Genomic DNA, 14080 nt, shown 5'->3' on the forward strand with positions numbered 1-14080 from the left:
CCAGCTTATTTATGAAGTCTTAAGTATTCATCTTACAGTGACAGCTCCATTGTTTTCAGCTCTCACACTGAAAGCCATTGTGAACAAGCACCCTAGATAAAGTTGCTTCAGTAAATGCTGCTGGAATATCATAATTAAATACTATGTAGGAGATGTAATTGTTATTTGTCTTTACATTGTAAATATACACTTATTGTACAAATAAGTATGAAAATTATGTTGTTCAGACACTCATAATACTTTTCACAACATGTACAACGTGAAGTGAAAGAAAAGAATTCTGAAATACACTATGAATACTAAAACATACTCTACAAAAAAGGATTAGTGCCCTTCTGCTGATGAAAAATACTTCTCTGAATCATCTGACAATATTAACAAATACACTACACACACAGTCATCCTGAAGTCAAAACAGCACTCGGTAAACTCATCGGGCTGGAGAAAAGTGTCAAGGCAGATTAATCTTCAGTGCTCTGTACACAGCACAGTTGTTACATATTTGCAGTGATTGGAAATTGCCTACCTTTGCTCCCACACGACTTGCAGAGACAACACTTACCCTTGAAGAGTGATGTGCTCTTGGGAGCTCTCAGCCCAACTTCCACTCAGCATAGCAGCAAAGTAACTAGATCTGGCACATAAAATGGCCCTGAGAGACAAAAAGTAAACATTATTCCACTAGATACAAATATTTATTATGAGATTCTTTGATAACATTGACTTAAATCTTTGCCCTTTATGCATTAAGGTGTCAGCTGTATACTGCATACCTTTTCTTCCAGTGTGTTTGGAATTTCAAAATATGCTAGAAACAAACCCAAACATTACTCTAAAAATTCTTCAGTTAAAGCTTGTTTTTAGTATGACTTTGAGATTCACACAGAGGAAATCTACTCTCACAAGCATTTTCCTCTCATATAAAATTTCACATTTATTTCTTCTGTTTTATTTAACAAATAACAGTAAATAACCTTGTGTCTTAAATTTTTTTTTATACTACAAAATGTGTATTTATCAAAATGAAAAGAGAAGTATGTAACTTCTTGTATTCAAAACCGGTTGGCCACCGACCACCACATCCTAAAAGTCAAACACAACTTGATACAAACATATGCTAGAACAATATGATATGTGTTTACAATGCTGTTTAAGAAGAGTTATCAGTTACTTGTATTTACACTTACTACCCTTGTATATTTAAAAGGCATAACTGGCCATAATGGGGCTAATTCAATTTACTACTACTTCCATCAAATAGAAAAAAGAAACCCCAGACCAGCAGCCTGTGTAGCTCAGTATCTCTGCCACTATCAGAGTCTTCAAAATATCATGTAAGAACACCTTTGCAACAGGAGCCTCTTAAGGTGGAAGTGCAAGAGCAGAAAGGAAGAGAAGGTAGTGGATGAAAACTGCTTTATGATTTCAGTCTTCCAGACCCACACCAGTTATAGTGTTAGCCTTCATATATCTTATCTGGGCTATTGCAGCCACAGATAGCATTGTCACATATACTTTTTTTTTCTTGATGCTTACTAAGCTTCCTATTATTTATAAAATTATTTTATGTCACGTATTTCTGTGGCAGAAAAAGCAAAGTGTTATATTAGGCATGAGAATCCTTTCTGTTACATGTACTTGCTGTCTCTTAAAATGTTTCAGAGCACTCTCATTTTGAGTAGGAAGAAGCATGAAGAATGCTATTTATGGTCTCTTTTCTAGTCGTTATATATTCTGTAATCTCTCATCTCTCTTCCCTCCTCCTGCTTCAGAAGTCTCAATACTTTAAATTAGAAACTTCTCGCACATTCCTCCTCATGATTCATCCAGCAATTATAACAAAGCTTTTACAGAATGTTTCATATCTTAGTGAAATATGTCCACATGTAAATGGGTACTACATCATCAGTTTGAATATGTGAAATTCTGGATACACACGCAATCTTGTTTTTGTAAGATACAATAACACAGTATCACGGAGAGATGGAATACACTTATCTCCAATTTTTCATCTCCTTCCAAATAAATTTTAGTAATGAGCAATGATCAATCGACTTCAAGGGCATAGCTGGAAGTTGTTATTTTAAATAAAACAGGCACTCGGTAGAATACAGACAAGTGCGTATTACCTAAATTTTATCAGTGTATAGTTACAAAACACATGGAGATACCAAATTAATTTGAAGTAAATTTATCTGTGCTTTCCTACCATGATGGTTTGTGCCAATTTTATCACTGAACAAATTTGATTTGCTCCATGCAGAGCTCTGTAAGAACACAACACAACACTAGGAAAACATAACCTGGCAACTCTCTCAGAGCACTGCTACTCACACTGGAAAGTCTGTTGGAAGTTCATAGGACTTCATGAGAAAGTAAGGAATACTGAGACAAGTGGGTGGGAGAGTGTGGGGGCTTAAACTGTTTCCTGTTTGAAAACTTTAAAAAAAAGCCCTTAAAGGAAGTAAATAATTCTGGTGCTTTCACCACAGCGACACTCAAAGTTAGATTTCCCTTATTAGCTCCTACTGTTCACATGACACAGCACTAAAACAAGCAAGTCTTGTGTCTGTTTCAGAACATCCTTGTTTTTTCTATGATTTACTGCCATATTTTTTGATGCTAGTTAAACTAGATACATTGCTCCAGGCAGGAAGTGGACTAAATTAAAGAAGCTCTTTAGAGCTGATAGAATCTCTCTTTTCATTTTTTTTTCTCATTAAGTATTTTTTTCTCAAAGTTATGGATCTGAGAACATGTCTTCTTATAGCGTAGAACAGAAGAAACAAACATGCTTAACTATACTACATTCTGGAAATTTAGTATACATCCTAGCTCTATTATTTAAAAAAATAAAATAGCCCTACACACTATTATGACATGTCTTTTGTAATACTTGTAACGTCAGTAATAACCCCCCCAGCTTTGTGTTGAGAAAATACTATAAACAGTGGAGGGTTTTTCTAGTCTCTCTCAGTGATTTTTATACTCAAAGGGAACAAAATACAGGCTCTCTAGTTTGCTATCTCAAATGCAGACTTATATCAAAGGTACAAGGAATGGTACTGACACTTTAATTTGCTTTCCCAAGCTACAGGAGTACAATAAGCCAAAGTCCTGAAACGGCCGTGGACTTTAGATCTAATAAAGTCTGCTGACAATCTTTACACCTATATCACTGAAGCAATTAAAGTAAAATCAGATTCTGTGTGCACAGATTCTGAAAAGCAGGAAAAAAAATTACTATTCCAGAATTTTTCTACCTATATGGAAATTTTATTCAGCACTAATAGCTGAATATTTTATGAATAGATTTTTCATTTTCTTTACAGACCATAGATTATCTTTTATTATCTTATATTTATTTATATATAAAAAGTTAGCAAAATAAACTTCACAGTATTGATACATGAGTATGTACTCATCATATGAGTTTACAGTGGCAATCTTAGAAGTGCTAAAAGTGCAGTTGTTTTCACAACAGTTACTGTTGATGAGATAAATAATACTGATTAGTATCAAAGTATGGCCACTTCAGACATGAGACCTAAAAACTATAACAGTTCACAGCTAGGGAACAGCACCAGCAGTAACCTCCAACAGATATACAGTAACAACAGTGTTAGAAGGCTTTTGGTTGAAAAATTTTTTACTGTAAATACTTATGTACCTGTGAGCTTGAAAATCTTTGCCTTCTATGCAAATATTAATATCTGGACAACAGCACTTCTTGTAGAGCATCATTAAGTCTTCTCCTAATACAGATGCAGTTTCTAGTCTGGAATTACCTGCAGATGGAGAGAAATAGCTATTTTCACTCTGTCTAGTGTAGAGCAGACTATTGACAGTACACAGAAAACTTAAAATTTTGAAAAGAAGAATCTGACACGAAAGCTAGGATTTTCCTTGAAGGGTTTTCCAGACCTTGCATTTTACTCTCGTTTTGACTTGAGATACCAGAAATTTGACCAATGCTCCATATTTGGTACCTACAGAAGAAGTGCTACAGTTACTCTTTCATAAGATTATGCAGTCAGATCATTTTTTCTGCACAGATCTCGAACCTCTGCATTAAAGTAGAAGGGTCATGCAGTGCTACAAATTTGCTGCATGATCCTCTGTTACTGACACAGCTGTAGCAGCCAACACCTCTGGTGAAGATGCATTTCCTCATATTGCTTCATTCACAACTGTAGTATGGAAGACTCTTAAAAGTTCCAAAACCCTCATAAAACAACACTGGAACTAGTGCAATCTGCAAGAAAAGGAAAGGGATGGACATACTCTGCTGTGGGGAAGTTCCACATGGGGAGGGCTCGAGTTTCCTGATGCCTGACAATCCTGTCAGATTTATTATGCTGCACATTGGCTAGGAACAGTTCCTGCCAAACTTCTGCAGCAATTCATTTTTTCAAAGTGTGAGGGAATGAGGTAGACCACAGGAAAGAATATCCATGTAAACCATGCTATAAAAGTAATTTTAATTTTTGCCTGCATTTTTACAACTGAATAATTATTTAAAAGACAAAAAGAAAGAAAAGCATAATTCCAAACCTACCTGCAGTGTCATTGTTGCTTTCTGCATCAACGACTGCTTCTGGAATTTCCTCAACACAAGACGAACAAGCAACTTCTTTCTGCACGGGCACAGCTCCACTTGGAGTATTCTGTTCAACACGTGGTTTTTTGCTTTCTCTGAGACAATTTACATTTGTTTGAGTCTTCTGAAGAGTAGCAATGTTGTTTTCATGTATTAATTTGGGTTCCAATACTTTTTTCATCATAGCCAGCTCCTCAGCTTCTTTAAGATTTTTATCAGATGAATATACAAGCCTAGAAGATGACACTAACTTTTACTCCTGTAATTTCTTAATTGATCAAACCAAACAAATAAAAAATGACATTTTTTTATGTAAGAAAGTACATGACCAGAAAACAGAAGCTGGACTCTACAATGCTTAGAAAAACCTCACCTTTTAAAAATTGTATCTCTGGAAAACTTATTTCTGCAGTGCTTGAAAAGCATAAACAAGCACTACAAGTAAAATGTAATATAAGGTTAAAAGGAACTGATGTATAAATCTTAGTATGAGCAAAAGAAGACATTTGATTGTCCTTTAATATAATCAATTTTACACACCCAAAAATATAAAAACCTTTTAACATCAAGGTTACAAGTACAAAATCATAATAATTGTATAGAGATATAAATGAATTGGGGGAATAAATTTTAATTTCAAAGGAAGTACTTGAAAGCACAAAAATCTGCAGTTAAGATCACCCAAGAACTTTCATTTTGCCCATATTCCAGCTTCCCACTTTCCCATCTGTTTCACCAGCTTATTTTTGGCTCAAGATCTGGAAGGCTAACAAAGCCTGCAGTCTGTGACTGCAAAGATTTTGTATTTATAGAAAGATACTGCGCTCCAACAACTTAATGGAGCCTTACAAAGCCAATGTGAACAGATAACATGCTTCATCCGTGCTTTCATACCATAGGGATGAAGTTAACAAAGTTTAACAGAAGAGCTACAGTTACTTTGGATGTAGCAGATGTGCTTAGAGATCTGCATCGAGTCACTGGTTCCATGGCAAAGAGGCTTTTTTGTTAATACTGGGAACACAGTAATCTGAGTATGCCACTTGGACACTGTCCTCTAAAGGGGCTGAGAAAACATACAAAGAAATCATCTTCCTTCTTAAGTCCTTCTTAAGTATTTGAAGGATTGAGATGGGCAGAATTTTTTTTTGTGTATGTGATACAGATCCTCACCAAGCGAAAATGAGGAGAAATGAGAATGCAGGGAATAAGAATTTTAATATTTTATTACATTTTGAAAGCAAGGGCCAGGAAAAGGTGTGACAGGATTTCACATTGAAAGATTGGTGGACCCTTTTTACATAGGATTTTAAGGTTGTTGTATCTGTATGTGTATTCATAGAAATTCAGCAGGTTATCTTCATATTAGAGTCCTGCTTAATACAGACTGTAAATTTACTATTTTGAAAGACTCATGGAGGCATCCTTTATTTTACTTCACAGACAGCAATAATGATTTTAGCACATCTTTTAAAAATTTCCTTTTATCTTAGTTAAAATCCCATCAGATATTTCCAGATTGCAATATTCAGCACTTTTCTAAAACCTGTTACAGAAAACTTTCCTTGGCAGTACTCTCTATTTTATAGACTCATTTCTAAAGCAGAGTGAAGCTTTCTAGACTGTCTTCTAGAGAGTATCAAATGGTGCATTTCTGCATAAATAAAAGCTAGGGAAATCTGTCATCCACAGCAAAATGCATAGCTTGGACCTTGGAGCTCAGATGATTTAGTGATAATGTAAAACCATCTCTTTAAAACACAGTTGCTGTAAGAAACCAGAATCCTTACTGCAGAATTATGATAGGAATAGTTTTTAAAAACTGTTCCAAACCTCATGAGTAAGCTTCATTCAATGTGACATCCTAGCTTCATAAGCTAAAGTGCAGAAGATAACAATTCTATAAAGTTATGAATCTCTTCTTTAAATCAGATAGAGGTGTCATCAGAAGGTCTTATATCTTGGTCAGTTTTGAACTGAGTAGTTACAAGTCAGCAGTTTTCATAGTCTTCTGAACAATCTAAGAAGGCCTTACCACCCTCACAATAAAGAATTTCTTCCTAATATCCAATCTAAACCTACTCTCAGTTTAAAGCCATTCCCTCTTGTCCTTTCACCACATGCCCTTGTCAAAAATCCCTCTCCAGCTCTCTCGTATAAGCACCCTTTAGGTACTGGAAGGTGCTCTAAGGTCTCCTCAGAGCCTTCTCTTCTCCAGGCTAAACAACCCCAACTCTCTCACAGCCTGTCTGCATAAGGTGCCCCAGCCCTCTCATCAGCTTTGTTGCCCTCCTTTGGACTCGTTCCAACAGGTCCATGTGTTTCTTATGTTAGGGACCCCAGTCTTGGACACAGTACTCCATGTGGAGTCTCAAGAGAGCAGAGTAGAGGAGGAGAGTCACCTTCCTCGACCCGTGGGTCACATCACTTTTGATGCAGCCCAGGATTGGCTTTCTGGGCTGTGAGCACGCACTGCCCGCTCACATTGAGCTTTTTGTCAAGCAACTACAACTCTTTGATGTGCTCGTCCAGCCAGTTCCTTATCCACTGAATGGTCCACCTGTCAAACCCATTCCTCTCCAATTTAGAGAGAAGAATGTCACAGTAACTAGATTAGCACCAAAATATCTTCCCTACATGTGTAAAATACATTATACAGTTTTACTTTAACAAAGCTATCAGTTACTACAACTAAGTGCCAAAATGAACCCAAAGTATGTTTACTTTTGTTAATAAAAATAACATCGAAAATGTAAGAAATCTCCCTGCCCACAGTTTTAATGCATTAATGTCTAGCAAACCCAACTGCACCAAATACTCTCATGTACTGCATTTAATCTTGGTGGGCTTGCAAAAATACTTCAACAATACACCTATAGCAGCGAATCTGCATTAGTGCCAGTCAGGCCTGTCATATGCACAACTTCAACATACCGTAATCACTTAAGATTCTTCCATTTCCCTTTAGGTTTGCTAAAAGAACCATCTGCTTGATTTTTGCAGCCAAGATGGTTGTTTTAACTTAGCTGATTTCCTGATAGAAGTATTTCAGTAAACTTCTCATGAGATGCAATGTCAACTGCTTCGCTGCCTCACACAGCTGCTGATTAAATTTTCTAATTTCTTGTGAAAGCTCAGCATTTCAGAAGAACCTGATCCTTAAGCAGTCGTGGTCCCAGTGAAAGGTTTCTACCCATTTCTCATAGATTGATTTTTTTTTCCCCTTGGGCATAAATCCATTGCATTAAGATTCTATGCTTTCCAAAGCAAGATCTTAATATCACACACATACCGAATATACTGTGACTTGACAGTTTAGCTTCTCAACTGCCTCCGAAAGATTGAGATTAAATATAAACATGGAACAAAAAAAAATCCAGTAAGAAAAAAGACAAACTCATTGTTTCTATGTATGTGTAAAGGAGATAAGGTTGCCATTGTTTGTCATGTGTTTAAAGCTCATTTTCATCAAAGTAAACAAGTCATCTTAGTGAACGCTTTCTTCCCCCAACAGGATACATCATAAAATCTGAGCTACCAGCTTCGTGTTGTACAATTACTTATTTCCCTCCTTCCCTCCCTCTGCAAAGTCTTATTCTTCTCAGTGACTAACTTAGCTCATATTTATAACCACAAAACTAACCTGGTGCTGTAGTGACAAACTGAGACCAGACAATGTGGTTGTACGAACAAAAGCCATTAAGTTAGAACAGCTTGGGTGTTCAAGAGAAGCAGATTCCCTAATCCCTTAACTTGGAAAATAAAGACTTTGATTCACAATAATTTTTCTCAACTTTCTCAGTTTTCACTGTTCTTTGGAGATAAGTCTTAACAGAGCATTTTAATTTCCACAATTCAGGACTTATTGTTTCACAAAGTTTAAGATAGTTCCCATGTTGCCACATTAGTAGGGCAAGGTTTGTTAACTCTATTTTTTTTTAGGAGGGATGATTTTTTTTTCCAGCTGTATCACTGATTCCTGTATGAAAGAATATGAAAAGAATAGTTGTTGGGCCAAAAAATGCACCTGTAAGTGCCACAGAAAGCCCTATGCAGTTAGCTTGTTTACAAGTTCCACGAATCAGTCACTCAGAGAAGATACTCCCTGCACGGTACGCTGCACCACATCAATAGGCACGACTGGTAACAGGATAAAAGGGAAAGACCATATCAGAATAGTTTGTATAAACCATAAAATTTCAAGAACATGGGAGGCATGCTATTCTTCTGAAAGAGTGGTCTGCAATCACAACCCACTACAGGGGAAAGCATAAGCCTAGATATTAAGGGTAAGATTGCTGAGGCATAAACATAAAGGAATTCAGTGTACATGTGCATAAGTCAGGTTTGTTTCCTCCAAAGTAGCCATTATCCAATGTGGACTATGACAATCTAGGAATCAGTAAGAATAAATTCATGCACAAGTTGTTTAAAGAAATATTTCCCTTTTTCACTACTTTGTAATCCAGTGGTATGGAACTGTAACTGGAAATTGTATTTAAAGAACAAGTACTAACAAAGGTGCTGTATTTGGTGCAACTGTTTTATGAAAACCTCACGTGCAAGAGAATGTCAAGCTGAAAACAGAGCTAAGCCATCACCTTCTGTAACGTCAGTATGATGTTGTGTAATTTTAACAGATACCTCACCTTATGGCTTGGGGATTTTTTCCCCCCTGCACACAGAAAAGATTCTGATAGACATGAGCAACAAGATTGCAAGAGGTGTGGCCAGGTGACAGATGAAATAGGAACATGCTATAGGGTAACTGTTGTATTCATAGCAGTTATTACAGCCTAAGATTTTTTTATACAAAGGAAAGGTTTACAGAGACTCTACAGAAAGAAGTTACTGCCATCATGCTGTCTAGGAGTTTACCTTCCAGAATGTTTCTGCCTGCACTTAAGAGAGATGTGGCATCCTTGTACTGCCTGACACAGAACTCTACAAGCATAACACGGTTGAAGCCTTGGCTGGTCTACAGCTGGTCTACCTTTGCTGGTATAGCAAATTAACCCCTGTGGCAGTAAATGTCACAATGACAATTGTATTTCTTTGTATTTGATTGTATTTATTGCTTTTTAACTGGATCTGTCATTAGGCCCCTCTCTGTCCTTCCCTGACTCAGCTGCCTTCAATACAAATATCAAGAGACAAAAATAACTAGATTTTTTATTGCTAAAGCTGTATTTTTTCCAACTGCAAAGGAAAATGAAAAGCGGTTTGCCTCCCAGCTCACAAGATAGTAACGATCTAATGATCTGTGACTGACTGTTGTCCTTTGGGGATGCTAAGTTTTTCTTCCTGAGGCACACTGCAGAACCCTGCTTAGGCAGTCATCTCCTGCCATCCATGTACTTGGAATTGATGACATTTTTCTAGTGGCATCCTGAAGAGTGACAGGAGGCTATTGGAGGGCACAGTCAATATTACATTAATCAGGCAAAAACATAGGGTGCACAGTGTCTACAGCATGGATGCTGCACTTCCTGGTGTCCTCAGATATTCAAGTGTATGGGGGGAAACAAAACACTGCTTAGTTGCTCTTCTATTTCATGCTGGGGCTATGCAGAAAGATCTGCATGAAGCTCACCACGTCCTCCCTCCTGCTCAAAAATGCTCAGAAGTTTGGCAAGAGGAGCTGCACAGCCTTCAGCACACAAGTGACACGCAGCCCACATCTCTCCTGATGAAGAGAGACAGAGGCCCAAAGGAAGTGCCGCCTCACTGGGATGCAGGCCAGATATAGCCCGTGAGAAAAGAAAATTCCCAAATCCCCAAGGAAAGATAATTTTTACTTGGGAAGATAAAAGAAAAGCTGAATACAAACAGGAAAGGAAATGAGATTTTTTTATATCTTCGATGAACTCTTCAATACTATATTAGTATTCCACTTCTCCATACAAAACCAGAACTTTTGTAGAACACAACATCTTTCTCCCAGGAGCTCAGCTGCAGCTACAGGTCTTTGTTACAACTCATCATGGTGGTTCACGTGCTCCAAGAACTAGGCTGGCTTCTGGTAAACCTGAAGCTGTAATTTAAAGGCACCATTTTGCATTTGTGAAGATTAATTAATTAGCATCCAAGAAGCCACTGAGATTCGACAGCCACTGATACTAGCAGAAGTCATTTCAGCAATGAATTAGGCTCTTTTCAACTAAGGCTGCTTCCTTTATTTGGTCCAAAGGAGTTCACTGTTGTCAAACTTCAGTGCACTCTGTGGCACAAATTTTCACAGCATGTGCTACGTTAGAAGACTCAAAAGGTGAAGTATCAAACAGCACTGAAGACTAAGTTAAGAAAAAGCAATCAGCTTGCAAAACACATTTCATACATATCTTAGAACATATAGGGAGGTTCATTTGAAGAATCTAAACTCACTGTGAAAAGATAAAAGGTTTATAATGAGATGAGCTGAGTTTAAAGGTGCTTTTCAATACCATTCTTTTTGGAGAACATGCAGGACTCTAGACATCATTACTTGCCTTCTAGCAAACACAGACAAAATTGAAAGCAAGTATCAGTGGACTGTAGGCATATTATGTGCTTACCATTAGGAAAACAAAAAAAAAATACTATAACAGTATATAGATAATTAAAATAATTATTCCAAATAATTATGTCCAAATGAATTTGATTTTTTAAAATTTGCAATATCATACCTCTCCATGAAATTCTCATATGAAGTGAAAGAAATTAGTTATAGCAAAGTAATAATGGAGTCAGGAAAAATACGAGACAAAACCCATGCTGTTTTGTTTCTTACCACTTGTTTTGCTAATGCTCCTGCCAGGCTGTGACAGTAATGTAACAAATGCCTGTTTATCGACCTGTTCCACTACAATGATTCTGTGTTTCAGATATTACTCTGGGTTCAAAAAGTTTTCTTTCACAATTATCATAACTTTAGTACTCTGAATACATATTTTTAGCTATCTGCTGCCTTATTTACAAATTTAAGGAGAGAATGAACAAAACCAATAGGGAGAGGTCAGACTATTTCAGGCACTAAACTTTAAAACTGCAACACCCTCCTCCCCTTCCTCTTGCCAACAATCTCAAGAGCCTGCAGGTACCTACATTTTCTAGGCACATCCTGAATTCATGTGAAATCCCAGAGTGCCTACCACTTCACACCAACGCTGTGTTAGGGAAAGTAGTTGGCACTGCTGCAGCTTTGTTAGAGAAAAGGAGGTCTTTGAAAGAAGGTGAGAGGCATTTATAATGAGGAGGATTGCAAGGTCTGGTGGCAACACTCCTCACGTAACTCACCTAAGGTTTGGAGCAAGACATGAAAGATGTTGCATGTGTGGCAATGGGAAAACAGCTGGCAGTGCAAAAACGCGCTGGCCCTTGCACCAGTCCCTGGGGAGCAGCCAGCCCACACGCCTCCCTCTGGGATCCCAGCTCGGATCAAAGCTGTGCCGTCTCTGGCCTAGCCCATGGCTCATAAGGACTTGAGTGATGAGTTTCTAGCTTTGATACATTTTCATCCAACTTGATGAAGCTCTCCTAGGTTTCTGTATCCATAACTTTTTTATTTTACATGTGACCTGACAGCGGTTTTTCTTTTCTGTTTCCATTAGGGAATCTTGCTAAGAAGAGTTTTAGTAGGCACAGATAATCTTAGAGGGTATATTCAGGATTTTGGCTGCTTTTTCTCTTTACTACAAAGCCTTTACATACCATAAAAAGCATGCTGTGGTGGAGAGCACAGCCATGCGCTGTCATCAGAGGGACAAAGGCAGAGGAAAATAAGAAAGTTACAGAAAAGTCCGCTGCCAATGCTGTCGGAAAGCTGTGAGAATACTGCCTTGAATACGAAAAGCTTTACAACAGGTGCTAGTGCTGGGGAAGCAAGAAGACAGGACACAAGAGAAGCGGTGCCAAGGCCAGCTCATCAGTCCCACCGCGGCCGCGCACTCACCGCAGGAAGCGCCGGATCTCCGCGGTCCCCACGCCGTCCAGCCGCAGCACCTCGGGGGGCGGCCGCCCCCCTCCCAGGGCGGCGAAGAGCCGTGGCGCCCGCGCCAGCAGCACCGCCCGGTGCGCCCGGAGCGCCGCGTCGCCCACCCGGATGGTCACGTCGGAGCGGGTCCCCTCCGCCAGCAGCCTGCGGGACGGCACCGTTACCGCGTGTCCCCGCCCCGCACGGGGCCGCCCCCGCCTCGGCCGCCGCCCCGCGCCCACCTGCCGAGGTCCTGCCGGAGCTGCTCGGCCAGCGCCTCCTTCAGCCGCTGCCGCTCCGCCGCCGCCGGGCTGGGGCCCTTCGGCGCCGCGCCGCCGCCGCCGCCGCACCGCGCCATGTGCCGGCCGCCGCTCCGCTCCGCGCCCAGCACGGCGGCAGAGGCGCGGGGCGGGGACCAGCCGGTCCCTTGGCGGCGGCCCGCCGTACTCACGGAAACAGCTGGGGCAGCGCTCGCGGCCGCGGGCCGTGCCCGCCTTCCCGCCAGGGCAGCGGGAGCAGCGCCGGGAGCCGCGGGAGCCGCGCGGGACGGGACGCGGCGCCTTCCCCGCTCCGCGCGCGGGGCGTGGCCAGCGCTGCCCTCCGCCAATCAGAGCCGGCGGCGCTGCGCCCGGCCCCGCCCCCGCCGGGGGGGGGTCCGTGCCGGGGGGCGGGACCTCCATCCCGGGGGCGGGGCCTTTGGGCCCGGCCGATCGCGGCTGCCGCCGGGAGAGCGCCCCCTGGCGGCCGCTGCCCCGCCCCGCCGGCCCGGCCCCGCCGCACCCCTCCCGCGCGCGGAGCGGCCCTGACGGAGCGGGGGTTCGAGGCCGCCCGCGCCCCGTCCCACTGCACCTCCCGCGGGCCGCAGCCCTCAGCCAGCTGGTGCTCTCCAGGAAAATCCATACTCCCCATCAGCGGCTACCTTGCCAAAGAAATAAACTGCTGCTCAGGTGGTAGAAGTCTCTCTATGCCGCCCTCCTGAGGCAAGGGAGAACCTTTCCAACTTCAGAGTGTAAGTGGAAGAAGCACGAAACCATCTTAAGTTGATAAGTGCTGAAAATACTCAGGGAAAAAGGCTTGAAGGCAAGTACCAACCGAGGATGGAAGAGGCAAGATGGATACCATTGTCGTGATCCTGAGGAGACTCCTCTGGGATTTGGTGAAGTGGCCGAGAGGGAGCAGGTTGCCAGCCACGAACTGACGCTGGGCAGACAGCACAGCTTGGTCCTTCCTTGCAGGGTCACACCGAGCTGGGAAGAGGCTTTGGAAACCCAACAGGCAGGTGACTCACCTGCGGTCTCATATTTTGTGCTTCCTTTTCCTTTTTAGTTAGCATCCAGTTTTCTTCCCTCCTGCCATCACACGCAAGTTAATTCTACCCTCTGTTTCCGTAATGACTGTGTCTCTTCGTCCCTATAGACACAGGGGCTGGGCAGCAGTTCTTGGAGACAAGAACAGTAGTTGCTCACACGGGAAGGATAATGCCAACAATGAGGCATTATTTTCAAGAAACTACAACAATCATAGCATGG

General features: G+C 41.1%; 1 protein-coding gene and 1 long non-coding RNA gene across 4 annotated transcripts in view; one reads left to right on the forward strand and one right to left on the reverse strand.

Moving 5' to 3' along the window:
• Nucleotides 1-13144, reverse strand: part of BTBD8 (BTB domain containing 8) — a 40209-nt gene extending 27065 nt beyond the window's left edge. Inside the window, exons 1-5 of the mRNA XM_064663946.1 lie at nucleotides 12794-13144; nucleotides 12531-12716; nucleotides 4559-4833; nucleotides 3671-3788; nucleotides 563-652 (exon numbers count right to left, since the gene is read on the reverse strand). Of these exons, the coding sequence (XP_064520016.1) occupies nucleotides 563-652; nucleotides 3671-3788; nucleotides 4559-4833; nucleotides 12531-12716; nucleotides 12794-12909 (785 nt within the window). The 5' untranslated portion in view covers nucleotides 12910-13144. The remainder of the gene's footprint in view (nucleotides 1-562; nucleotides 653-3670; nucleotides 3789-4558; nucleotides 4834-12530; nucleotides 12717-12793) is intronic.
• A 261-nt stretch (nucleotides 13145-13405) lies between these two features.
• Nucleotides 13406-14080, forward strand: part of LOC135418911 (uncharacterized) — a 44369-nt gene continuing 43694 nt past the window's right edge. For 2 of the 3 annotated variants that reach the window (XR_010432735.1, XR_010432733.1), the window contains exon 1: nucleotides 13406-13826. This is a non-coding gene — a long non-coding RNA (uncharacterized LOC135418911). Of the gene's footprint in view, nucleotides 13831-14080 lie in introns of all 3 variants that reach the window. The other variant, XR_010432734.1, reaches the window with a different exon arrangement.

Source organism: Pseudopipra pipra, chromosome 9 (genome assembly GCF_036250125.1).
Source record: "Pseudopipra pipra isolate bDixPip1 chromosome 9, bDixPip1.hap1, whole genome shotgun sequence".
In the NCBI taxonomy this organism is placed as follows: domain Eukaryota; kingdom Metazoa; phylum Chordata; class Aves; order Passeriformes; family Pipridae; genus Pseudopipra; species Pseudopipra pipra.